This window comes from Rhinatrema bivittatum, chromosome 4, assembly GCF_901001135.1.
Source record: "Rhinatrema bivittatum chromosome 4, aRhiBiv1.1, whole genome shotgun sequence".
NCBI lineage: Eukaryota > Metazoa > Chordata > Amphibia > Gymnophiona > Rhinatrematidae > Rhinatrema > Rhinatrema bivittatum.
This window is the reverse complement of record NC_042618.1, coordinates 169,460,480-169,488,398: the sequence shown is the minus strand read 5'-3', so window position 1 is coordinate 169,488,398 and position 27,919 is coordinate 169,460,480. Positions and strand designations below refer to the sequence as shown.

The 27,919-nt window shown below is 43.9% G+C and overlaps 1 protein-coding gene across 2 annotated transcripts in view; it reads right to left on the bottom strand.

Annotated features, from left to right (window-relative positions):
• RPTOR (regulatory associated protein of MTOR complex 1) overlaps positions 1 to 27,919 on the bottom strand; it is a 699,963-nt gene that overhangs the window by 58,586 nt on the left and 613,458 nt on the right. The window contains exons 28-29 of one of the 2 annotated variants that reach the window (XM_029599200.1): positions 21,230 to 21,334; positions 11,451 to 11,498 (exon numbers count right to left, since the gene is read on the bottom strand). In XM_029599200.1, coding sequence (XP_029455060.1) covers positions 11,451 to 11,498; positions 21,230 to 21,334 — 153 coding nt within the window. The remainder of the gene's footprint in view (positions 1 to 11,450; positions 11,499 to 21,229; positions 21,335 to 27,919) is intronic. The other variant, XM_029599201.1, reaches the window with a different exon arrangement.

Here is a 27,919-nt window from a genome sequence, read left to right as displayed (position 1 = left end):
GGTACAGAGAAGGGCGACCAGAATGATAAAGGGAATGGAACAGCTCCCCTATGAGGAAAGACCAAAGAGGTTAGGACTTTTCAGCTTGGAGAAGAGGCGGCTGAGGGGGGATATGATAGAGGTGTTTAAAATCATGAGAGGTCTAGAACGGGTTAATGTGAATCAGTTATTTACTCTTTCGGATAATAGAAAGACTAGGTAGCATTCCATGAAGTTAGCATGTGGCACATTTAAAACTAATCAGAGAAAATTCTTTTTCACTCAACGCACAATTAAACTCTGGAAATTGTTGCCAGAGGATGTGGTTAGTGCAGTTAGTATAGCTGTCTTTAAAAAAGGATTGGATAAGTTTTTGGAGGAGAAGTCCATTACCTGCTATTAATTAAGTTGACTTAGAAAATAGTCACTGCTATTACTAGCAACTGTAAGATGGAATAGACTTAGTTTTGGGGTACTTGCCAGGTTCTTATGGCCTGGTTTGGCCTCTATTGGAACCAGGATGCAGGGCTTGATGGACCCTTGGTCTGACCCAGTATGGCATGTTCTTATGTAAGGGTTGAGGATTTCTGCCCTTCAGGCAGTGGAAAGTTTGCCTCCCCCCATCTCTCTTTTAGTAATTTCATTAATAAATGCACATACTTAAGATTTCCTGCTTCCTGTCCTGAATGTGCAAGTTGAGCTCTACTTGGAGAGATTTTCTACCCCAGTTGGCTACTTTCCCAGGATGGGAATTTCTCGTTTGTCTTTTACCCTAACTCCCACTGCCTTTCCACTATGGGAAGAAGAACGTCTAAGCATTCCTCAGAGTAGGGTCCTTAATTCTAAACCTTGGCCTCCGCCAAAAAGCTCAGTTTTCAGAATAACCAAAACATGTACATTAAATTGATTTTGCAGAGCTCAAAGGAACAGAACAGAAAACCACTGCTCCAAGTGATAAATAATCCAACATCACTCTCCTTTCGTTGCTCTGTGTAAATCTAAAAGTTTGGGGAGTAGAAGGGAGGAGTCCCCTTTCTCACACAATGGTAAAACATGCAAGAAATAGCTCTATGTGCGCTAATAGCAGGTCTTGGAAATATCAAGAGCTGCTGGAATTCATCATCACTCTGCTCAGGCTTCCTGATTTCTACAAGGGAGGAGACACTCATTCTAGACTTGGCTAATCAACTGCTAGAAATAAGCCCAGCAGAGGAGGATGATGGTCCTACTGTCCGTGATATTGCTAAATAATCCCAAGAATTCCCAGGATAAGGATCCCTCTTAAGTTTCACCCTGGTTAGGTTAGAGCTAGAAGAAAGGGCTGTAACTGCAGGCATGTAAATTCTCAGCTCTCTTACTCACTCCTGATAAAGTCTGTCTACTTTATGCTAACCAGTGTATGTAACACAGCCCTGATCAGCTAATGAATATTAATAATTAATGAAAGACAATAACCCAGAAATATCCATAGCATGCTCTCTGATGTAGGGCCTCATTTACTAAGCATTTTCTCCATGGACACAGAAATGGGAGAAAAGATTAGAAAATCAGACCCTTAGATTGTAAACCCCCTGGGAACAGGAAAATATATAAGATGCCTTAAGGTTATCTGCTTTGAAGTGGCTGACTAGTCCCAAATGGTGAAATATACATTAAAAAAATTATTTAAATCCCCCCATCATCTCCGACAACTCTGTCAATCTCCTGTATAGGCTCTAGAAGGCAGTGAGTGTGATTGGTTGTTTCCTAACATGGTATATTATATTGCATTTTTGACAGGGTTTCTCTTATGTGTTTTCAGCAGCAGTTTAGCCAGGTGGTTTAGATTTTTATTTTTAATGTTTTTATTTTTCATGTTATATTTTGAATGTAATATTTTATATTTGTAAATTATATTTGTTTATGATTATATTTATTTATAAACCACTTTTAGAGTTTTTACCGATTATGTGATATATCCGTTTTCTAAATAAATGTGTGTTTTGGGAAGCAAGCCAGCTGACTGAGTTTTTAGAGAAGCATGTCTCACTATCTCCTCTTAGTCATATTCTTTAAGTGACATTAGTTCTGTTCCCTCAAAGGACTAATATGTTTAATTTAATCTTCTGTCTTTGGCTTTTGCTATCTGGGGATATGTTTCATTAACTGTTTGCTTTTTTTTGGTGTGCCTTTCATAGGATATTCTGATTTTCCTTTTCTTTCTCGAAGACCTTGTACCCCACCTATTTTCTGGATCTCTGTCTTGTACTTTGTATATTTCTTGTAAGCTATTGGTAATTACACTTTGTGTGACCATGCTATATAAAATGTGTTTGCCATCAATTTGGCAGATTCTGGGCTTGCTTGGGACAGTGCTGGGAAAAGTATTGAGAGGATATAGGGAAAAGATTTAGGGGTAGGGAAGAATTGGTGTTAGGATTTTGTGTGTACATATAACAAACTGGATAAATCTCTAGTGTGCATATTGGATTGCCATTTTGGTCTTTACCTGCAGTCATTTATTATGTTACTTTATAATAGATAGAAAGTAAAAAAAAAACCAAAACAAAAAACAAAGGGTTCTATTCAATTGTCTTTCAACCAGCTGCTACACAGATTTTCTTTCCATTGTTTTCAATGAATAATACCTGCAGAAAGCGGTGGGCTGTAAACGAAGGCCTGTTCAGTAGCTGAGACAATTGAAGTCCATGCTGACTTATGTTTCTCTTTATTAGGCAGCTAAATGAGGAGCAGCCTAACCTTTATTTTGCTTTGCAACATGAACAGAGGGTTCCTAACAAGGCAATGAAGTGCAAAGCGATAGGCCCCATATCCCAGGACGAGGCACACATTCTCCCTCTGTGCTCACAGGACCTAGGCCAGTCTGTCAAGACTTCCTGCAACTTTTCAGCAGTCTATGCTGTGACATCTTAACAAATACAACTTGTATCCTTGGTAAAATTGATAATTAAATGCTAGAGAACATTTGAAAAAGTTACACTTTATTCAGTCATCGTTTCTAGTCTCATTGGGATCAAAGATATCACAAAGCAATTAAACAAGCCCTCCTCCTCCCACCGCAAACAGATTATAAGAATTGTGATTCTGAGTCGGACCAAGGTCCATCAAGCCCAGCATCTTGTCTTCGATAGTGGCCAATCCAGGACATCAGTATCTGGCAGTTCCCATAAAGTAGATATAATACCTGTTAATTTATTCCCAGGGATAGCAATACCTTTCTTTGGTCTACCTGGCTAATAACGTGTTATGGACTTTTTCTCCAGGGAAGAGGAATAGCCTAGTGGTTAGAGCAGTGGGCTACGAACCAGGAGACCAGGGTTCAAGTCCTGCTGTTGCTCCTTGTGACCTTGGGCAAGTCACTTTACCCTCCATTGCCTCAGGTACAAAAAAACTTAGATTGTAAGCCCTGTGGGGATAGGGAAATACCTACAGTACCTGAATGTGTGATATCTCGATTGAGATCAAATGTCAGTATATAAAAATAATAAATAAATAAATCCAAACTTCTTTTAAACCCTGCTCCGCTAGTCACCATCATTGTGTCCCTGGCAACTAATTCCCCAGCTTGATAGTGCGAGGAGTGAAGAAGTACTTTCGAAGATCTGTTTTGAAACTGCTGCTTGTTAGTTTCATGGAGTGTCCCCTTGCTTTAGTATTACTGAACAGGTTAAATAACCATCTTTTACATAACCAATCCACCCCCTCGTGATTTTTATATATTTCTATCGTGTCTCCTCTCATCCCTCTCTTTTCTAAGCTGAAGGGTCTCTTTTCTAAGCTGAAGGGTCTGTAACCTCTCTTCATATGCACCTTTTTTAGTTCCACTATATCTTTGCTGAGATGGGGTGACCAGAACTACACACAATATTTAAGGTGCAGTTGCATCATGGCTCAATACAGAGGCAGTATGTACTTCTGGGGGAATTCTGCGCAAAAAAATTTCAGATTCTGCACACAAAAACTTAAAATTCTGCAAACTTTATGTTGGTCAAAATAACACAATTTACATGACAGTCTAAGTAATTTCATTTTAAATTAATACAGAAAAAAGTTATTACTTAGAGATGCAGAATTTTAAATATTTTGAGCAGAATTTCCCTAGAAGAGTGTCCCTTCCACTTTCTCTCCCTACTCCCCTGGCCACTTTGCCCTCTCAGGCCCCAACTCCTCCACCTGCCAGTATCTCTCCCCTCCACCTCTAGGCTCAACCCCTTCCACTCTTATCGCCAGTCCCAGAGTTTGACCCCATTCTCAGTACTGCCCCTCACATAGGCTCCCCCTCTCACACACATGCCCCCTCTCTCTGGTACACAGAGACACACCCTCAATACAGGCTTCCCTCACTCTCCTGCACACACATATCCCCTCATACAGTGTCCCTCTCTCATGCATACATACACATACAAGCTCCCTTTCTCTCTCACACATAAATCCTCACACAGGCTACTTATGTCTCTCTCTCATGCAGCCCTTCACACAGGCTCTGTCTCACACATACACAATCACTTCACATAGGCTAGCACTCTTACATACACACAAGCTCCCAATCTCTTTCACACATACACACTCCTTCACAATTTCCTCATATAGGCTCCCTCTCTCTGGCACCCACACTCAAGCATCCCGCCCCCCCCCCCCCCCCACTCTCACACCCCTTTCCCTGCTCTCACCCCTTCCTCTCCCACACCCCCTTCCCTCTTCTCTCACACACACACACACACATTCACTCTCACCGGGGTCTTAATCTTCGCCGCAAGCGGAGCATATTCTCCATTCCTTTTCAGATCATTCCTAACATTCTATTTGCTTTTCTGACTGCCGCCACACACTGGGCAGAGGATTTCAATATATTGTCCAAAGGACTTCAAAGTCCTTTTTCTGAATACTGACTCACAATACAGAACCCAGAATTGTGCACGTGTAGTTGGGATTATTTTTCCCTATGTGCATGAATCTGCACTTTTCCACATTAAATTTCATCTGCCATTCAGATGTTTAGTCTTCTATACTCAAATGTCCTTCTGCAGTTCCTCCAATCCGCTATTTTAACAACTTTGAATAATGTTGTGTCATCTGCAAATTCTATCATCTCACTTGTCGCTCCCTTTTCCAGATCATTTATTAATATGATAGATAGCGCAAGTCCCAGTATCAATCCCTGTGATACTCCACTAACAACCTTTTAAATCTTTTAACCAGTTACCAAGCCATATAAGATCCCTGCCTCCTATCTCATGACGTTGTAATTTCCTGAGGCATCTCTCATGGGAGACTTCATCAGATGCCTTCCGAAAACCCAAATACACTATAATCTACCAGCTAACTTTTATATTTACATGTTTATTTATACCTTCAAAAAATTCTAAAAGATTGGTAAGACAAGGCTTCCTCTTGCTAAAATCATATTAACTCTTCTCCATTAAGCCATGTCTATCCATATGGCCAGCGATTTTGTATTTAAGAATGGCTTCCACCATTTTGCCCGGCACCATCAGGCTCACTAGTGTGTATTTCCCAATCACCCTTGGAGACCTTTTTAAAAATCAGCGTCACATTGACCACCTTCCAGTCTTCAGGAATCATGACCGTTTTAAATGATAGGTTACAGATTACTAGGGATGTGCATTCATTTGAAATGACAGACAATATCAACATTCTCTATAGCATTTCATTTTGTTTTTTAAATGAAACAAAAAAACCCATGAAATTTTGTGTTTTATTTCATCGTTTTTTGTGTGCACTATTTGCAAGCAGTGTGCACTGTTTGCAAATAGTGCACACAAGTACCCCTGACAAATGGTGCAACCCAGGTGACCTCAGAGATAGAGTTGCTTACTTGTAGCAGGTGTTCTCCTAGGGCAGCAGGAAGTTACTCCTCACACATGGGTGACATCATCAGATGGAGCCCAGCATGCCACTATCCACATGACCACGTGGGGTCCCTCTTCAGTCTCGTAACACAGAATTACGAAAAAATAAAACAACAAACATAGGAGAAACCCAACTCTACAGGGTGGCGGGTGGGTTTTGTGAGGACTAACATCCTGCTGTCCTAGGAGAGCACCTGTTATAGGTAAGCAACTCTGCTTTCTCCTAGGACAAGCAGGTTGGCAGCCCTCACACATGGGTGAATCCCTAGCTACAGGCTGCTTCCTAGCAATAAACCAAACTGACATTCACTTAACCAGGTGCCAACGGCACAACACTGGTCCTGTTGGTAAGAGGGAGACAGCCTGAACCCGAACAATGGGCCGTAGGTAGGAAGAGTTGGGTTGGGTTTTATAGCTGAAAGAGATTCTGGAGTACAGACTGGCCAAAGCTGCTATAGCATCGGTCATCCCTGTCCAGACAATGGTGAGCAGCAAATTTATAAGAACATAAGAACATGCCATACTGGGTCAGACCAAAGGTCCATCAAGCCCAGCATCCTGTTTCCAACAGTGGCCAATCCCGCAGGAGCAGTAACAATTAAATGATAACAGGTAGAATTCATGAATACCTGTTCAGTGAAGTGGGAAAGTCCCAGGCAGGTCGGACAAATAGCCGGGGAGTAGAAACAAAGCACAAAAAAAGCTAAAATAAAAAAACAAAAAATATGTTGATTAAATCAAATAAAGAATAAAATCGGGAGCTACAAAGTGAGACAGCCACAGAGTAGTTGCCCTAAAGATAGCGACTGCACAAGACCGCCCATCAGGGAGCTCCCTTGAACAACTGTGGTTGAGGACTGTTGCTAATAATGGCAGTGGCTATTTTCTAAGTCAACTTAATTAATAGCAGGTAATGGACTTCTCCTCCAAGAACTTATCCAATCCTTTTTTTAAAAACAGCTACACTAACTGCACTAACCATATCCTCTGGCAACAAATTCCAGAGTTTAATTGTGCGTTGAGTGAAAAAGAACTTTCTCCGATTAGTTTTAAATGTGCCACATGCTAACTTCATGGAGTGCCCCCTAGTCTATTATCCAAAAGAGTAAATAACTGATTCACATTAACCGGTTCTAGACCTCTCATGATTTTAAACACCTCTATCATATCCCCCCCCTCAGCCGTTTCTTCTCCAAGCTGAAAAGTCCTAACCTCTTTAGTCTTTCCTCATAAGGGAGCTGTTCCATTCCCCTTATTTTGGTTGCCCTTCTCTGTACCTTCTCCATCACAACTATATCTTTTTAAGATGCGGCAACCAGAATTGTGTACAGTATTCAAGGTGCAGTCTCACCATGGAGCGATACAGAGGCATTATGACTTTTTCCGTTTTATTCACCATTCCCTTTCTAATAATTCCCAACATTCTGTTTGCTTTTTTGACTGCTGCAGCACACTGAACCGACGATTTCAATGTGTTATCCACTATGACGCCTAGATCTCTTTCTTGGGCGGTAGCTCCTAATACGGAACCTAACATTGCATAACTATAGCATGGGTTATTTTTCCCTATATGCATCACCTTGCACTTATCCACATTAAATTTCATCTGCCATTTGGATGCCCAATTTTCCAGTCTCACAAGGTTTTCCTGCAATTTATCACAATCTGCTTGTGATTTAACTACACTGAAAAATTTTGTATCATCTGCAGATTTGATTACCTCACTTGTCGAATTTCTTTCCAGATCATTTATAAATATATCGAAAAGTACGGGTCCCAATACAGATCCCTGAGGCACTCCACTGCCCACTCCCTTCCACTGAGAAAATTGTCCATTTAATCTACTCTCTGTTTCCTGTCTTTTAGCCAGTTTGTAATCCACGAAAGGACATCGCCACCTATCCCATGACTTTTTACTTTTCCTAGAAGCCTCTCATGAGGAACTTTGTCGAACGCTTTCTGAAAATCCAAAAATACTACATCTACCGGTACACCTTTATCTATATGTTTATGAACTCCTTTAAAAAAAGTGAAGCAGATTTGTGAGGCAAGACTTGCCTTGGTAAAGCCATGCTGACTTTGTTCCATTAAACCATGTCTTTCTATATGTTCTGTGATTTTGATATTTAGAACACATTCCACTATTTTTCCTGGCACTGCAGTCAGGCTAACAGGTCTGTAGTTTCCCAGATCGCCCCTGGAGCCCTTTTTAAATATTGGGGTTACATTAGCCACCCTCCAGTCCTTCAGGTACAATGGATGATTTTAATGATAGGTTACAAATTTTTACTAATAGGTCCGAAATTTCATTTTTGAGTTATTTCAGAACCCTGGGGTGTATACCATCCGGTCCAGGTGATTTATTACTCTTCAGTTTGTCAATCAGGCCTACCACATCTTCCAGGTTCACCGTGATTTGGTTCAGTCTATCTGAATCATTACCCATGAAAACCTTCTCTGATATGGGTATCTCCCAAACATCCTCTTCAGTAAACACTGAAGCAAAGAAATCATTTAATCTTTCCACAATGGCCTTATCTTCTCTAATTGCCCCTTTAACCCCTCGATCATCTAACGGTCCAATTGACTCCCTCATAGGCTTTCTGCTTCAGATATATTTTAAAAGGTTTTTACTGTGAGCTTTTGCCTCTACGGCCAACTTCTTTTCAAATTCTCTCAGCCTGTCTTACATTTAACTTGCCAATACTTATGCATTATCCTATTTTCTTCTGTTGGATCCTTTTTCCAATTTTTGAATGAAGATCTTTTGGCTAAAATAGCTTCTTTCACCTCCCTTTTTAACCATGCCAGTGATTGTTTTGCCTTCTTTCCACCTTTCTTAATGTGTGGAATAAATCTGGACTGTGCTTCTAGGATGGTATTTTTTTTTTTTTTTTTTTTTAACAATGACCACGCCTCTTGCACGCTTTTTACCCAGTTTTTTTCTAACTATTTTTCTCATTTTGTCAAAGTTTCCCTTTTGAAAGTTTAGCATGAGAGCCGTGGATTTGCTTACTGTCTCCCTTCCACTCATTAATTCAAATTTGATCATATTACGATCACTATTGCCAAACAGCCCCACCACCATTACCTCTCACCAAATCCTGTGCTCCACTGAGAATTTGATCTAAAATTGCTCCCTTTCTTGTCGGTTCCTGAACCAATTGCTCCATAAAGTTGTCATTTATTCCATCCAGGAACTTTCTCTCTCTAGCATGCCCCGATGATACATTTACCCAATCAATATTGGGGTCATTGAAATCTGAAAATACAATGAAGCAAAACCTTGCACATCCGCAAGTACTCAGACAAAAGCGTGCAGGACACAACTCTCTTCCACTCAAAATTTCAAACAATTCAGTTTATTTTGATAGAACTTGTTCAATTATGGCAACTCCAAAAATAGCAACAATGTCTTAAAGTCCCCTGACACGGTCCCGTGTTTCGCGGTTGCTGCATCGGGAGGGACCAGGTAACATTTTCAATCTATAATGTAATAACAGTGTGTAAGAAGTGGAAACATAAGGACTACGGTGAAAACATTACAATGTAACCACATACCTTTACAGATGATCAATGGAGCGCAAGCGCCCTCAATACTGACAGCCATTTAAACCTGAAAAAAGGCGCGAAAGGTGACTTCTCACGAGACCCTAGCAACTCGAAATCCCGAACAGACGTCCTACCTCAGTAAAACAGGTGCCATTCAATTTCCATATTGAGTCCTTTAGGGGAACAGTATCCAAAGTGAAGATCCATCTTTGCTCCCTCTGCCCTAGAATCCCGTTAAAGTCACCTCCCCGAGGGGGGCGCGGGACTACCTCTAACACCAGGAAGGAGAGAGCCGAGATGGAGTGGCCCCTGGAATGTCCCTAAGTTAGCTGGCTATCTTATTAGCTGGCAAGAATTTAGCCGGTTAAGTGCTCAAATATTCATTTAGCTGGCTAACTTCTTAGTTATATGCAAAAATCCACCACACTAGGTGATACTATGTAACTATAAATAAAAAATACCGGACCACTCCGATCACCTACCAACCTTTATGTAAATAAAACTTAACCAACTTCTTCAACCATTTGGTATTGTTACGAACTGTTCACACTTCTACCAACTTTCTTCTATATTATTTCAAAATTGTTTCTTTGTTTCCAACTACGTTGCCTTGTGCCAGAGAGAAAGTTCAATCTATAGCCATTCATTGTAAAGTCTGAGCTTAAAACCGAACTTATAAGCCATTCACTTCAAAATATTTTGAAAAAATAATTTTGAAACATTCAAAACAAATTGTCAGATTTTGTGCTCTTCAGTTTGGTTTATACACAATGGAAGGAGGTTGGCGGTTAATGATTATAAGGTCAATCATTAGCTCATTGCCGTGGTGGCAAATGCAATTATATGAAACCAACAACCCCTTCCTTATAAGATTTATTGAATTGCCAAAATGGCTTCAATTTTGAAATAATATAGAAGAAAGTTGGTAGAAGTGTGAACAGTTCGTAACAATACAAAATAGTTGAAGAAGTTGGTTAAGTTTTATTTACATAAAGGTTGGTAGGTGATCGGAGTGATCCGTTTTTTTTTTAATTTATAGTAACTTCTTAGTTAGCCAGCTAAATGCTTTTGAATTTGGCCCTCAGGGTTAATTGTATGTTACTCTAAATCATTAATTGGCTCATTTTGAAGATTTTCTTCCTGCCTGGGGGAGAAGGGGTGTTATCTATATAACCAAAAAAATGCCTGGGGTGGGTGGGAATCAAACTAGTGACTCTTTGCCTAGGAACCAGCACTATCACCTTTTTAGATCAAATAAGAGACCTTTGCAAACTCACAATTCTAATGGTTACAAACAAATACGAATCTTTACTAACTCACAAAATTTATCCAAAGTCTCTTTTCCTTAAATACACAATTTTCTTTACACTTGGAAACAAATACTAACTTATATTAGCTCACAAAATTAAGCCAAAGTCTATAACTTCTAAATACACACAATTTCAAACAAATACCAGCCTTAGAAACTAACACACAATATACAAAACCAGTAAATTAATCCCTTTAAGAATTTTTTTCTTTATATGATTTTAAGCATTTTTCCCCAACTAGCCAACTTACCACCGGCAGAAGAAGGTTCTGCAGTCAGCACTCCCTGTACTTCAGGACATACACTGATAAAAGATTCAAGGAGGAGAGACAAAAGCCAGGAATCCCATTCCCATGCCCAATATGAGCTTAGCAAGTAACCCCAACCCAACTCTCTCTCTCTGTCATATACAGGGAAACTGCATCAAATTCATTCCACTGACCTGCCCCCTAAATACAGGCAAGCCACTCATATTTCAAATAAAAGTACATGAGTAATTCTGGCTCCAGCTGTGAGAGAGCGCCAGTGACAGAGAACGGGGCTAGTTCATCATGAAAAGTTACTAGCAATCATGAGAACATGTGGTAGAGGGAATGAAGAAATAGGGTGTGCTATAAAGAGCAAGGCTAGGACAATATGAGAAAGAGATGGCAGGGTGACAAAACATGCCACTCTATGTCTTTACTAAGACATTGACAGGTATGATTCAGACCTGAGTTAAGAGGAAAGAAGGCACTCACCTCCCTGTTTACTCCTGTCAAGATAGATTGAAACCCTTCGTGCCAGACCTGTGAGAAGACAGGGATTAAGGGGTTGATGCGAAGGGTAATTTGGTCAGCCAAAACAAAATAAATTATAAACATGAATTAACAGAGCACTAAAAAGCAATGAAAACAAAAGACCAAACACCCAAGTAAAAAAAAAAACACCAAAACACAACCCCCCACCTACAAAAAAAAAAACCCCAAATCACATCCTGACCACCCTCCAAGCAAAGGCTCCCATTCTGCTATTGCTCTATCCAGCTCCCCAGAAATTCAAAGCAACTAAGAAACATTTCTCTTCTCACACACTCTTAAGGTACAAAGACTTGGTCATGTAACAGTGCTGTTAGTTGCATGCCTTCAGCATCATGTATTCCTGAACATATCAAGATCAGTCCAAACAAGTGGGTTTATGCATCTCTACCAGCAGAAGGAGGCAGATAATAAAACCTTTGAGGCACTGCTACATACACGAGAGTACCACCTGCAGTCTCTCAGTATTTTTCTGTCTCCAACAGATGGTAGAGGTACGAACCTGCAGTCCTGACTGAAAGTGGAGACTTGGAGATTTTAAAGTTGGAATCAGCAACCCAAGGTGCTAGTTTCCTTTGTGGGCCAACCCTCAGGTTGAGCCAGGCGACCGAGGGGTTGGATACTCCTGGCTGTAGTGGCCTGCTACCTCCGGGGACCGGCTCACACTTGGTGTCCCGAAGTCTCCTCCTGTCTGCTGCTGGCTCTGTGCAGGGAAATATCCCTATTTTTGTTCTTCCATTTAAGCTTGTTTAAAAAAAAAAAAAAAAAAGAAGAAACAAGTTGACTGAGCCAGAACTATCAGCCTGTAGTTGAGTGCCGGGGTGGTTGACCAGCGTGAGCTGCTGGGGTCAACAGGAGGGTGAGAGCGTGTAGGGCCATGTGTGAGTTTAGTCGTGTGTCCCCCCCCCCCCCCCCGGGAAGGGAAGGTTTGATGTGCGCCACGCTTCTCGTGCGGCACTTGGGCTGCTGCCGTTTCTCGTGCGCTGTCCGGGTCGGCGAGGACGCACTTTTTCACGTGGCTCAGCAGAGCTCATGTGGTGTGGCCTTACTCGTGACGGTGTGCTAGGGACGAGTGAATACCGCATGGCGGTCAAGCCGCGCATGGAATCTTGTAAAGCCTGCGGGCTTTGGTCGGCTTGCTTGAATGATCGCTCCCTCTGCACAGGTTGTGCTAAGGGGGGGGGGGGGGGGGAGGGCGGAGGGCTTTTCCAGTAAGCCTTCAAAGGCCAGGAATGTTTCCTGATTCACGGGTGTTGCGGCTGGCACCAAGGGAGGGGTCTCCTTTGCTTCTGCTCCCGTGGGGGATTGCAGTGAGAAGGCCTTGGCCGTGGTGCATGATCATGAGGAGGATGCAGATTCAGAGTCCATTCTTCTTGTTCAAGGAATTAGGGGCCCATGGGTTTTTCCCCCCCAAGTTTGTCCTGCTAATGCACAAGGCGTTCTAGCTAGGGAAAGTATAGGACAGAGGAGATCCAGAGAGAGAAAGTCAGGCCTGTCAAAGAGACTGAGACTGGCTTCAGTGGGGGTTCTGGGAATGGGCTCAGACACCTGGGATTGTTTGGTGCTGGTGTGGAGGGTGATCCCAGTCATCTGGATGACTCAGACGAGGTGCAGGAGGATGCTGCGTCTCTGCAGGTTGTGGATCCAGAGGCAGACCTGGATGGGGACCAGGAACTGGATCCAGATGTGAACAAGGATGATCCGGATCTCCTGGAAGGACCCACAACCAAGGGGGATGACCCTTGGGTAGTCCATCTGTTTGAGGAGGAGGAGCTTCACCCTCTCATCCCTCAGGTGCTGGAAGAGTTGGGGATGAAGCTAACCCAGAAAAAGTTGGATAATGAGGGCATCAATCTGGTTCTGGATGGTCTGTGGGGTCCATCTAGTACCTTTCCCATATCTAAAAAGATTAAGAAGCTGACTAGCTGGGAATAGGATTTCCCGGTCGCAGGCTTGAAGGTTGGTAGGGTGATGGCTAAGCTTTATCCCAAGCTGGAGGAGCATTTGGACAGTCTCAAGACCCTAAGGTGAATGCAGCAGTCTTGGCAGTAACTAAGAAGACTACAATTCCGGTAGTGAGGTTCGCCACTTTGAAGGATGACAAGGATTGCAAATTGGAAATCCAATTAAAGAGCATGTTTGAGGTGTCAGCCTTCAGTCTGTGAGCCGCGGTGTGTGGCAACATTATGCAGCGAGCTTGCTTGTTTTGGATTCAGAGGCCTCAGGTACAGGCTTCGTCTGGCATGCTGACTCCCGCTCAGGTGGTTCGCCTGGAAGCTGAGGTAGCTTATGTGGCAGATGTGCCCTACGATTTGGTATGTACTTTGGTCAAAAGCATGGTCTCTTTGGTGGCGGCGCGCTGGCTGCTGTGGTTGCCCAATTGGTCAGCAGACGTGGTCCAAGTCGCAGTTGTGCATCTTCCCTTTAAGGGGAAGCTGCTCTTCGTGGAGGAGCTGGATTAGCTGATGAAGTTCCTGGGGGAATCCAAGGGAAATAAGCTGCCAGTTAAAAGGACAAAAAGGTCGTCATTCCACCCCGACTCCGTTTTCGGGAGTCAAGGAGATTTTGTTCCGGGAGAGAGACTTCTACCTTGAGTTCCAAGAGGTCATCAGGTCATCAACAGCCATTTCGGAGTTCTGGCAGGCCCTCCAGAGGTGGGTCCAGTCAGGGAACCAGGGAAATAAGGCCTCCCAATGAAGCCAGGCTCACCCATTCTTCGCTGGAAGCGATAGGGGGCAGGTTGCCCTATTTTTATGAGGAGTGTGCCAAAATTAACTCTGGAAGTTGTGAGAGACTGTTATAGCATAGAGTTTTCACACCCACTCAGGGAAGCCTTTATGGAGTCCCACTGGTCTTCTCAAAGCAAAAGGGAAGTGGTAGAGGGGACTTTGCAAAGGTTGATAAGCTTAGAGGCCATAACTCTGGTGCTGTTGAGCAAGCGGGGATGGGGGAGGTATTCTATCTATCTTGTGGTACCAAAAAAGGAGGGAACCTTCCAGCCCACCTTGGATTTGCAAAAGGTAAACGTAAGCTTGCGGGTGCCACGTTTCTGGATGGAGAGGCTGCGTACAGTGATTGCAATGCTAAGAAAGGAGATTTCCTGGCAATTTTGGATCTCACCGAAGCTTATCTGCATATTCCCATTCAGAAATTTCAGCTGTTCAAGGTGTTGGGTCAGCACTTCCAGTTTCAGGCTCGGCTATGACTCCCCAAACCTTCACAAAGGTGATGATGGTGTTAATGACAGCCTTGAGACAAGAAGGGATTCTGGTCCATCCATACTTGGATGACTGGCTTATCTGGGCAAAGATGGAGGACTGCGGTTGATCCGTGCAACAAGTGATGAACACCCTCGCCTCTCTGGGTTGGGTGATCAATGTGGCAAAGAGTCACCTGGTTTCATCTCAATCATTGGAATATCTAGGAGCCCACTTCGATACCCAGAAGGGCAGAGTGTATCTGTCAGTGGACAGATTGTTGCAGTTGCAGGCACGGGTGAAACGGCTGTTGCAACTACCAGTGCCGAGGGTCTGAGATTGCTTTATAGGTACTGGGTTCTATGGCCTCGACATTGGATCTGGTGCCGTGGGCCTTTGCGCACATGCGTCCATTGCAGAAGGCATTATTGTCCAGGTGGGACCTGATATCAGAGCAGTAACATCTACCCTTGCCTCTTCTAGTGGAATCCAGGTCCAGTCTTTCATGGTGGCTGTCGAGGAGCAACCTAGAAAGGGGAGTGGGTTGTGGTGACCATGGATGCCAGCCTCAAGGGCTGGGGAACAGTATGCCTGGGTGAATCTGCCCAGGGAATCTGGTTGGTGACGGAGTCGGTCTGGTCTATCAATCGATGGATACAAGGGCGTACGCAGAGCCCTGGAAGCGTTTCTGCCTCTGGTCCAGGGTTGAATGGTTTGAGTGTTCTTAGATAATGTGACAACCATGGCGTACATCAACCGTCAAGGAGGAACAAAGTCATGCAGTGGCTCAGGAAGCTCAGCTATTTGTATGAGCGGAGTGTCACCTCAAGAAATTGCAGCCTCCCACATAGCGGGAGTAGACAATGTGCAGGTGGATTTCCTAAGCTGGCAACAGCTGGATCCCAGGGAATGGTAGCTGTCCCCAGAAGTCTGGAATCACGTTTGCCCAGGTGGGGTGTTCCTCAGCTGGATCTCATGGCAATGCGAGCCAATGCAAAGACCACAAGGATTCTTCAGTTGCAGAAAGGAGGTCGGTGCCATAGGACTAGATGCTCTGGTCTGCCTGTGCCTGACAGGGAACCTTCTTGTATGTGTTTCCTCTGTGGCCTCTCATAGGTAGAGTGTTGTGCCGCATAGAAGTGCATCCGGGGACAGTAGTGCGGGTGGCGCCGGAGTGTCCACGTAATCCTTGGTTCGCGGATCTTGTGTATCTGGCGGTGGATGGACCTCTTCGTCTGGCTCATCTGCTGGGATTGTTGTGACGGGTCCATATTTTCGGATTGGAAGGATCATTTTTGTCTTGCGTCTTGGCTTTTGAGATTCAGTGCTTGCGTATGAAGGGATATTTGGAAACCATAATTTCTACCCTTCTCCTGGCTAGACAGCCTTCTACCTCCATGGCGTATGTCAGGGTTTGGAAGGTTTTTGAGGTCTGGTGTCTGCAGCAGAGGCTGGATCCTCTGTCAGTGGCAGTGCCACATATTTTGTCCTTTCTTCAGCAAGGCTTGTCCAAGGGTTTAAACTATAGTTCATTCCGTGTTCAGATTTTGGCTTTGGGTTGTCTCAGGGGCAAAGTGCGGGGCAAGTCTTTGACCTCTCATCCCAATGTCATCCGTTTCCTGAAGGGGGTGAAGCATTTGTGTCTTCCGGTTCGGAAGATGTGTCCAGATTGGAACCTCAACTTGGTTTTTCAGGTTCTCTGTGAGGCTCCTTTTGAACTCTTAGGTCGAGTTTCTCTGAAGGACCTTACGTTGAAGACTATCTTTCTGGTGGCGATTTGTTCCGCCAGGAGAATTTCGGAACTTCAGGCTCTTTCTTGCCATGATCCCTTTTTGAAAATTACTCATGACAGGGTGTCCTTGCACATGGTGCCTTCCTTTTTACCGAAAGTGTTTTTTCCTTTCATGTGAATCAGATGGTTGAATTACCGGGGTTTCCAGAATGGTCTAGAGATTCTTCGGGGTGGGGTAGAGATCTCCATTTTCTTTATGCTCATTACACGCTGTTGCGTTATTTGAAGGTCACTAATTCCTTTTGCGACTGGACCAATTCCTTGTGTTGTTCGGTGGGATGAAGAAAGGAGAGAAAGCTTCTAAAGCTACGTTGGCTCACTGGTTGAAAGAGGCTATTTATTTGGCCTATATCTGTAAGGGTTATGCTATTCCGACAGGTCTTAAGGCACATTCAACTAAAGCACAGGCGGCCTCTTGGGCGGAGTGTCAGTTGGTGTCTCCCGAAGAGATCTGTAGGACTGCGGTGTGGTCCTCACTTCAAACTTTCGCCAAACATTACCAATTAGATATTCGGACGCAAGAGAATGTACCTTGGTGAAACCCTGTCGTGAGCGGGTCTTTCGGGGTACTGCCCGGTGTAGGGTTGCTTTGGTACATCCCACTTGTCTGGACTGATCTGGGTATGTTCAGGAAAAGAAAATTGGTTCTTACTGCTAATTTTCGTTCCTGAAATACCACAGATCAGTCCAGTGACCCGCCTTGGTATTATTGCCGAAAGACTGATTTTCCTGGTATTTAAGATTTAATCTATTTCCTTTAGATTTAAGAGGTTTTTTTTACAATGTAATCTATGTTTTTTGAGCAAGTGGTTGACAGATAGTTTTGATTCTGGACTTATATCAGGCTCCAGCCTAGGGGGCTCCAACTCTGGTGCCCTGGGAATGGGAATGTTATCTAATCTTGGCTTTGGTACAGGTCAATACTGAGGGACTGCAGGTGGCACTCTCGTGTATGTAGCAGTGCCTCAGTTTTTATTTTCTGCCTCTATCCGCTGGTAGGGATGCATAAACCCACTTGTCTGATTTGTGGTATTATAGGAACGAAAATTAGCAGGAAAGAACCAATTTTCCTTTTTAACATGACTGACATGGATTCTCCACAGTCAACAGCATCCTATAGGTTGTTGTACCTCTGTACGGAGTATGGGGACATTGTTCCCTAACCATGGTGAGAAATAAAAGGACAGTCCTTTTTCTTTCCTATCTCAGTCCTAGCTAGTTCATTTCATGATCAGGAAGCCATGAGGCTTCTCAGTGTCCTACCATTTTTACAAATTCAGACAGAGCAACCAGATTGAGAACTGACAATGAATCAGAAGCATCAGGATTTCACAGTCTTCCTTACAGATCATCATTAATGTGCATCCTATACAGAATGTGTCTTGACAGTTTTTTTTCTAAATGATCATGCTATTAGAACCGTACCGTGCATGAAATAAATGCAAATTCATATGAGTGCACATAATTAATCACGTGTATTGACATACACCAGATACCAAATCAAATCACTTCCACAGGTCATATCAGTTTTAGATCTAACATCCAATATGAGAACAATGAGCAATGCCCCAAATAGGAATTAACACACCAGATGCATGCCTCACTTATACTGAAGGAAAGAGATCTTAATATCGTCAGGCTGTATGCCATTGAGTATATTGAGCACTGTACTCCCACAGGATCTGATTTTAAAAAGCATTTACATGCTTAAAGTTGGGTTTTACATGTGTAAATGCACTTTACCCATGTAAGTGGGCTTTTGAAAATTGCTACACTATATGCCTTTGAATTGTCCATAGGATATTCACATCTAAATGCATTTTGCACATGTAAAAGGCTTTTTAAAATTGCTATGATAGTATGTTACATTTACACATGTAACCCCTTTTTTCAAATTACCTCCAGCATGTACATAGCACACGGATTAACCCCACTGTGGATACTGAGCATTGTGCCTGCACAGCATGACAGGCCTGTGGACTAACCCTCTACTGATATTAAGCACTGTGCCCCCATGGTATGAGAGGCTCGTGGACTAACCTCACTGCTGATACTGAGCACAGTGTCCCCATGGTATGAGAGGCCCGGGGACTAACCTCACTGCTGATACTGAGCACTGTGCCCCCACTGCATGTGAAGCCCATGGACTTACTCCACTCACTCAGCAAAACAGGTTCTTCTCTGCCTGTGTCCTTATATACTCTGTCTCCAAGAAGTTGAATATAACGGCTGCACTGCTGAGGAACAGCTGGCAACCTTGCTTTTTCTCACTTAATTACTACATTCTTCTGCATTTCTTTCTAGGCATCTAATCTATCTGCTGCATTTATTCTGAGTGAATCAAATATAGGACTTCCAAGTTGTAACATTAGATCAAACCACTGCACACAAACCAGTCAACAGTGAACACACAAAAATACATAAGGCTGTTGTATTATTCTGATGCACAATATGGCATGTGCCTGATTTGTGAAAGCTGCACCTATCTAAATAAATCACTAAATTGTGACTTAAATATTTTTAATGTCTTAATTAAGAGTGCTAGATTATGTTAAAAGCCATTTTCAAATTGATCCCAGCGGCAAAGGGTGACTTTTCCTTGGGTCACAAGAATTAGTGGCAGTGATAAGTCTTGAACTCAAGCCCCAGAACCTCTTCTAAATTATAGTCCAGTGCTCTGATGAGCAGGCCACATATCCACCAGATGCAACTAAACCCAGCGGCCGATATGCTCTTAAATCCTTCAATACCTATGCTGCCACCACCTTAATATACCTAATAAATTGCACAGCTGAGTAATCTCAAGGACAGAAGACTGGTAAAAACTACAGGGGACAGTCATATTTATTGTGGGGCACTTAAAAAAAAAAAGTACCATTTCATTATGTATGGAGAACATGAAAGGATGAGTCTGAAGAGATCTTGTCATGAGTTTTAGTATTGCTGACAGTGACACTGTTCATCAATAATCTGATTTATCTTGTCCACTGCTGATTCCTACCTGCTCCATGACACTCTTGTTCAAAGATCAAACTAAGGGCTCTGTAACCTCAGTAGAGAGACAGAGTATGTACAGCCCTGGAAGGCCAGGTGTCAGGTAACTCAGTTTCACCTGGGCTGCTATCATTTATCCCACCTGCTGCAAAATGGTGCAATCTGGTCCCCATTCCAGCATGTGAAATGAGAAAGGGTTTTATATCACATTTACCTGCAGTTCCCATGCTGTATAATCTGAAGACCCCACCTCTTTCATAGGCTACAACCATGTTAGCATTCTTGCACTACTACAGTATCAAGAAGCATATATATATATATATATTTTTTTTTTATTTAAAATATTTAGATTCTGCTCATAATAATGAAATCAAGCTGAGATTACAAATCAATAAAACATTTAAATATCAAACAATTTTAACAAAACATAACACTAAAAATACTGCAAATACATGACACTACCAAATCATTGCGCATTACCAAAAGCTTCACTAAAAAGAAGTTTTAAGTATGTTCCCACATTCTCTAACCTGCATTTGTCACATAGGCAATCCAAGCACCCCAAAATGGTTGTGCCATTCACCGACTGTTCAAGTAGAATTTCACAGAGTGCCATACAATGCCAGGCTTTCTGCACCATGGAAAAGGAAGTGGCAGGAATTTAGAGCTTTGACCAGGCCAGGAAGAGAATACTGGTAGATATTAACCTATCAATACCCCTGGGATGATCCTGGGAAGTGCTGCACCAGATAAGTGAACTGATTAACAAAAACCATGGATATCTCAGTTACACATACGTCATCTCTTTCCGGTAATTGCAGAGATCATGCTTCTGCCTACTTCTACCTTTCCACTTGTCTGAGTCTGTTTTTACCATTTGCCCTTTGAAAAGGTTTGCAGCTTTCAACACTGACCTATTTAAGAGTATATGAGACATTCCTGTGCTGCTTAGAGCCATACAGCCTTGTGCACATCTGCATGCATGTGTACATCTGAGCATCGCATGCCAAGAGAAATCCAACCCCAGAAAATACTGCTGTAAAAATGTTTCATAGGTGGACTGACTTGGCATCAGATTCCTAGGGTTAAAATCCTGACTCTGTTCCAAATGTTCAAGGATTTGCTAGTCTTGCCTCCCACATGGGCAGGTTTATCTGAATATCATCACAAAGGGGAAGTGTTGCTGAAACAGTGGACTGGGAAGGGATGAACCTTTCCTCTCTCCAGTCTCTTCCAGCTCTTTTTTAAAATCATGTAACATCCTTCTTGCACATCTTACAAGGAAGGCCGAGTTCCCCTGTCAGGATCACCGAATGGCATATAACAGGCTACAAAAGTGAGCTGCAAACCCTAAAATTGCCGAGGACCCTCCACCAGACAGACCATGCAAAGCCATGCAGCAAGCATGCAAGGATAAACAGACAGAAAAAGGAAGCAATGAACAGGTGAATGCCTTCAAAGACAGATCAAAGAGGACATTAAAAAACTATTCGGAGACCAATTCTGACTGATAAAAGTTCAGTAAACCTTGTCATGTGGCTTAGGGAAGAGTGGGTTTTAACAGCTGACCCTGTAATTTACAGATACTGATCAGTGACATGTGGGACTAGGAGAGGCAGGCACACCAACACTTGTGAAGAAGTCAGTGCACAAAAGAAGAGGGCTCTAGGGAGAAACTGAGCAGTGAGTGCCACTGTTCCAGTTTTGGTACTGGGTTCTCCTTCCCAGCACAGACCTACCTCGAGTGGTTGGTAACATGTCTGACAGGCCCTGCCACGCAGTCACCATCTCTGGATTCTTTTCCAGATCTGCAAAGTTCTTCCATACTCTGATAGCTCCATCATCTTCAGAGCAAAAAAATAAAAGAGCAAAAGGGTTAAAGAAAAACAAGAAAGCATGTACTATTCACCTGCCTCCCCCTCTCCCCCCCAACCAAGGGAAAAAAAGAAGGAATTAGTGTGTCTGATTTGAAGGCATATATGCAGATGATAGATTTTTGTTTGAACTTGCTCACAGTCATCTGGTTGATGGTCCCACTCAGAGACAGCACAACCAGCCGGGGCCATGTTAGGTCATGCTGTTGCCCAAGTGGGGATGACATCATTCCACTAGGTCAGGAAGCTCTAGCAATCACTACTCAGGCAAAAAAAAAACAAACCAACTTTTCCTCCGAGCTCTAGCTAGGACATTGCCTCTCTCTTTTGCTCTTCCTTCTCTGTATCCAGTACTAAAACCCTCCAAAGCCTCTATTAAACAAAGCTCCCTGCACCCTCCTCCTCATCCTCTGCATTTTCTCACTCGCATCTCCTACTACTTTTTTTTTTTTTTTTAAATGATTCTTTTCTTTCATACTAAAGAGAAAAATAAGAAAATCAATACAGCGAGAAGAAAGCATGCCCTTGTCCTTTTACACCCACACTTTTTCATTACACCCAGCCCGCCCAGCATTTCCACAATAGGCTGCAAAGGTAATTGAAAACGCTTGCAACAACATACAAGAATGGGCTTTCTTAGAAGAAGAGCGACAGAAGAGGAAAAGGCTTTCTGCTCAGTGAATGGGAAAGCGGCACTCTACAGCTACAGTGTGCATGAGGTCACATCACATGGCGCCAGCAGAAACCCCTTCGCCAGGGCATCGTGACAGTGCAGCTCCTTCATGCGGGAAGGATTTGGTTTTATTCCCCTCCAAGACTAATCTTCAGAGGACTCTATTTTCTTTTAAAGCAATCATTTGTACACTCAAGAACCGCATACCTTTAAACAGTGTATTACTCCTTACTCTGAGAAATCCTAGCATTTTTCTTTCTCCCTCCCTCCTGGTCACCATCTCTGGATCTCTTTCCAGAACTATACACATGCTCTTTTAGGTGCAAGACTTTCCCTTTTACTCTTTTTAAATGTTTCTTCCTACAACACACCCAACTGGGAGGCTTAGCCATCTCTTTTTTTTTTTTCCCTTCTCTCTGCCAAGTGCTGTGCTTCTGTTTCAACACACACTCTTATGGGATGAGTACATTAAAATCAGGTATTATAAAAAGTCTCAAAACTGGTCCAAAGAGGACCGCACACATTTTAACTGCCCTCACTGAGAGTTCTCAGCTATAGCTGGATTAATTCAGGAAGGGCCTCATTATTATCCAGAAATTGGCCAGAATGTCTGAGCTTTTTTCCTGTATTTACCTCAGTTGCAGCATAAAAACCACTAGGGGATGTAAGGGCAAAGGTCATCTAACCCTGCATGCTGCCTCTGACAGCAGCAAGTAGCTTGGAGGAAGGTTAGAAGAAACAAGGCATGTATAAAATGCTCTGTTTCTAAACAAATACTCAGGAACATGTCCACTAAATGATAAAGTAAAAAAAATAATTTACTGACAGAGAAAATAGTTCATACTAATAAAGAGTGCCAAAGAGGCAAGTTATCTCTAAACATCACCACGCCCCCATCTTCTATACAAAGTTTCCCCTTTTTTTTTTTGAGCTGAATAGAGCTGAGCTCACCTGTGGCACTCATGAGCAAGGAGCAATCCTGTCCATTCAAGTACTCTACGGCAGTGATCCTGGTGTAACGTGGGTTCCCATTGTGGAAATAATCCAGCTTCTCTCCCTTCTCCCAGTCCCAAAAACTTGTGAAAGGGAAAATAAAGCACAATAAGCAATTGAAAGTGAATGCAAATAGATTCTATACTCGGCCACCGCTGACCTGCTAGGAATGGCTCAGTGCCAGCAAGTTGGTGATGGCCAGTTCCTGTTCATATCCAGATCAGTCCAGACTCCTGGGTTTTGAATTCCTACCAGCAGATGGAGACAGAGAAAGTTTCACTGACACTGTACATAACAGTGTGCCAACTGCAGTCCCTCAGTATTTCTCTGTCTCCAGCATATGGTAGATGGTGTAACACTTGCAGACTGAAAAAAAACAAAACAAAACAGAGATCATTAAGGATAGAAGATTGCTGGATCCTCCCAGGGGGTTGAGGTTCTGGTGGGGCCATCCTCCCTGGTAAGAGGTGGGCAAGAAGGGGTTTGGCAACCCTTTGTAACTTGATCCTAGAATTTGTGGGGTGGACATCTGGTGGTCCAGATCCCTCATCCCCCATGAGGCAGCCTTGGATCACGCCAATACCTCTGCATTTTCAGTCCATAGGAGCAGGGAAGTATACCTTTTTTTTCTTATAGGGCTACTTTGCGGTTCACAGCAGCCAGGCTTGCAGTTACATGGGCAGTAACCTTCAGTGAGTGAGTGGCAGGTCATTGCACGGCTATCCTACGGCTTCCCACGGGTGAATGCAGTAGCAGTGCGTGGCCTCCGACACGTCGTCATGGCACACAGCAAGGCTCACCATGCTTGCAGGGAATCGTGCAGGCCTGTGCTCCATATGCTGACTGGATGTGAAGGCACTTTGGGGGGGGTCTGCTTTTTCTGCTACTGCTCCTGTTAGACCAGCAACAATCTCCTGGGGGGGGGTCACATCTTGACATGAAGGGTTACACATTGTCCTCATGGGAATGGTGCTATGTTAGCTTCTTCAGCAAGGCCTTCGGCTTCAGTGGGGGAGGACAGGAACTCCCCATCATGACTGTCTGCCTCCGTTACTGGCTCTGGGGAGGTTTTGATGGTGATAATTTGCACCTGGCTAGGGAGGACTTGGACCTGGAGGATTTCCCTTTGGATGGGGATTTGGATGGACCCCAGGTCTTTACCACTGAGTTTATTTTACTCATACATAGTGCTTATTTAGCAGAGCATGCAATAGGGGATAAGACGAGATCCAGGGGAGATATCTGGCCTGGAAAGAGCTCCATGCCAGGTAAAAGAAAGCATTCGGTAAGTGTTTGCCATGTTCTGAGCTTTTCCCTCGCAGACAGGTGGAGCTGAGAAGGATACAGATGACTGATGATCCAGAAGCTGCGACAGGGTGTTCCCCAGGTGCAGTCCAACTGCTGGATTGCAGCAGACTCAGCCTAGGGCCCAGAGGAGGTCCCGCTGGCTGAGGGGTATGATCCCAAGGTAGTGCACCTCTTCCGTAGAGAGGAGCTTTGGCCTTTGATTCCATCTGTGCTTCAGGAACTGGGAATCAAGGTGTCTCAGGAAGAATCAGACTTGGAAGGTGTGGATCCCGTGAGGGATGGCTTGCGTGGATCAGCGAAAGCCTCTCTCTTCCATAAGTCAGTGAAAAAGCTGGTTGTTCGAGAGTGGATACTACAGAATCCCGTCTAAGGATTGGCAGAGCCATGGTGAAGCTTTATCCATTGCTGGAGGAGATGGAGTTTTTGGCGCTACCGAAAGTCGACACTTCCAGCTCAGTGGTCACTAAGACCACTACCATTCAAGTAGTGGGCTTGACTGCTCTAAGGGATGTGCAAGATCGCAAGTTGGAGCTTCATCTCAAGAGGATTTTTGATGAGTCGGCCCTTAGGTATAAGGGCTTTGATTTATTTATAAATTTATGTATTGGCTATCAGCAGCAGCAGTAGTTTTATGCAAAGGGTATCTCTGCATTGGATCCAACAGTTGCAGGAGATGCAAGCTGTATTGCAGCTGGTAGCTCAGTGGGCTGAGCATTTAGAGGAGACTGTGGTGTATGGGACAGATGCTCTGTATAACCTAATACGGACATCCTCCAGGATTATGATGCCTGTGGTGTCTGCTAGGAGATTACTGTGTTACGGAATTGGTCAGCAGATGTTTGGTCTAAATCTCAGCTGGGGGCCTCTTAAGTTTAAGGGCAAACTCCTGTTCGGAGAGGACTTGGAGCAAATCATTAAACACCTGGGACAGTCCAAAGTTCATAAGCTACCAGAAGACAAGCCAAGAGGCAGGCAATTTTTCCCTGCTCGGGCATGCTATTGGGATAACAAGAGATTTTGCCAAGCAACCCTCAGGCAGATAGACCCCAGTCTTGGGATTAGTCCTTTTTTTTTGGGGGGGGGGGGGGGGGGGGCAAGGCCATCTCAAGATAGCCCTGGTATAGTTGCAGGAGGTACAAAGTCCTCACAATGAAGTGAGGACGGTCCACTCTTCAGTTCTGGCATTTGGAGGGCAACCAAAATTACAATGGACCAGTAGGTTCTTAAGTGTCATAAAAGATGGCTATGCTTTAGAATTTGCTTGTCCAGTTTGAAACATTTGTTTCCCTTTGCGCTCCTCACAGTGGACTGCTTGTGGCATCTAGGGGCTATAGTGCAGGTTTCTCAGCAGAAGCAAAGAACATGAAGGTACTCCATTTTTTTCATGGTTCCGAAAAAGGAAGGTACATTTTGGCCAATCTTGGATTTAAAGAAAGTAAATGCGCTTTTCAAGGTTCCTCGTTTCCGCATGGAGACTTTGAGATCTGTCATAGCAGCAGTATGCAAAGGGGAGTTCTTTGGTATTTCTTGACTTGACAGAGGCATATCTGCATATAGCCATTAGACTGGAGCACCAGAGATTTTGGAGGTTCATGATCCTAGGGGAACATTTTCAATTTCGGACCCTTCCCTTAGGATTGGCGACAGCTCTGCATACCTTCACCAAGGTGATGGTGGTGCTGGCTGCCACATTGTGAAGGGAGGGTTGTTGGTGCATCCATAGCTGGATGACTGGCTCATTTGTGCAAATTAGAGGACCTCTGTCGGCAGTCAGTGCAGAAGGTACTGATGCACTTGAAGTCTCTCGGATGGGTGGTTGAATTTGACAAAAAGCCATCTGGTCTCCTTTCAAGATTCTGGAGTATCTGGGGCTTGGTTCGACATGCTGGTGAGTAGAGTGTCTCTCACAGAAGAGAGGTTACTGAAATTGAAGGGTCATATTCCACATCTGCAAGGGTTTTCGGTCCTCAAGATCTGGGACTCTCTACAGGTCTTAGGCTCTATGGCATAGACATTGGAACTAGTGCAATGGGCGTTTGTGCATATGCAGCCTCTTCAGAGGCTCTTCTCTCCTGATGGAATCAGTTTTCTGAGGAGTTTCATCTTCCCCTTTGCTAGAGAGGGAAGGCAGGGACAATCTTTCATGGTGGCTTCTTTGTGCCAATCTCAAGCATGGTGTGGAATTGGAGGTTCCAAATTGGGTGATAGTCATCACCGATGCCAGTCTCTCTGGTTGAGGTCGGTGTGTCTGGATCAGTCAGCACAGGGCCAGTGGTCAAACAGGAAGCCTCATGGTCTATCAATTATTTAGAGATGAGAGTGGTGCATTTTGCGTTACTAGCTTTTCTGCCACAGTTACATGACCTCCTGGTGCGAGTTCTATCAGACAATACAATGATGGTGACCCTCATCAATTATCAGGGCAGAACCAAGAGTCAGGTGGTAGCATGAGAGGCCCAGGAGTTGATTTGCTGGGTGGAGCAGAGTCTCACATCGCCAGGGGGGACAAAGTTTAGGCGGATTTTCTCAACTGGAGAAAACTAGAACCCAGGGAATGGGAGCTGTCAGACGCGGCAATGCACGTCATTCACAGGAATCGACGGTATCTCTATAAAGACTTAATGGTGACCAGACAGAACACCAAGGCATCTTGGTTTTACAGCTGCTGAAGAGAACACGGTGCAGAAGGAATTGATGCTCTGGTTCTGCAATGGCCTCGAGGAATTCTTTGTGTCTCCCCCTCTATGGCCACTGGCAGGCAAGGTGTTAGGGTGGATAGAGAAACATCCGGGCAACATGATTCTGGTGGTTCCAGAATGGTCACAGTGTCCATGGTTCATAAATCTGATCAACATGGCCATATACGGGTACTGAGCTTCATCCATCTGTTAAATCTTCTCCAGGGCCCAATATTTTCAAATCAAGTGATTCAGTTGTCTCAAGGCTTGGCTTTTGAGAGGAGGTGACTGAGACAGAGGGAATATTCCGAAGCAGTTATTACTACCTTATTGCAGGTCAGGCAACCTTTTACATCTTTGGCGTATGGGCAGAATTTGGAAGGTTTTCGAGTCCTGGTGTGCTGTTAACGAGTGCAGCCAGTTCAGGCTACAGTGTCGCAGATTTTGGCCTTTCAAAAGGGTTCTAGTCGAGGGATTGGCCTTTAACTCTGAGAATCCAGGTTAAGGCCTTGCGCTGTGTCTGGGGTAACGTGCAGGGGTATCCTCTGTCTGCACATCCGGATGTTATACGGATCCTTCGTGGGGGGGGGGGGGGGGGGGGGGGTAAGAAATTGTGTCCTCTTGTGCGAAAGATCTGCCCATCTTCGAATCTTAATCTAGTGTTTACAGGAATGTGTGAGGCTCCATTTGAACCAATAAAGAGGGCAATGTTAAAGGACTTGACCCTTAAAGTGGTTTTTTCTTGTGGCTATTTGTTTAACGGAGAATCTCAGAGCTCCAGGCATTATCATGTGGAGATTTCTTTCAACAGATTTCAGATATGGGGATATCATTGCACATGGTGCCTTTTTTTCTACCAAAGGTGGTTTCGGCATTCCATCTTACTCAGACAGTGAAACTTCC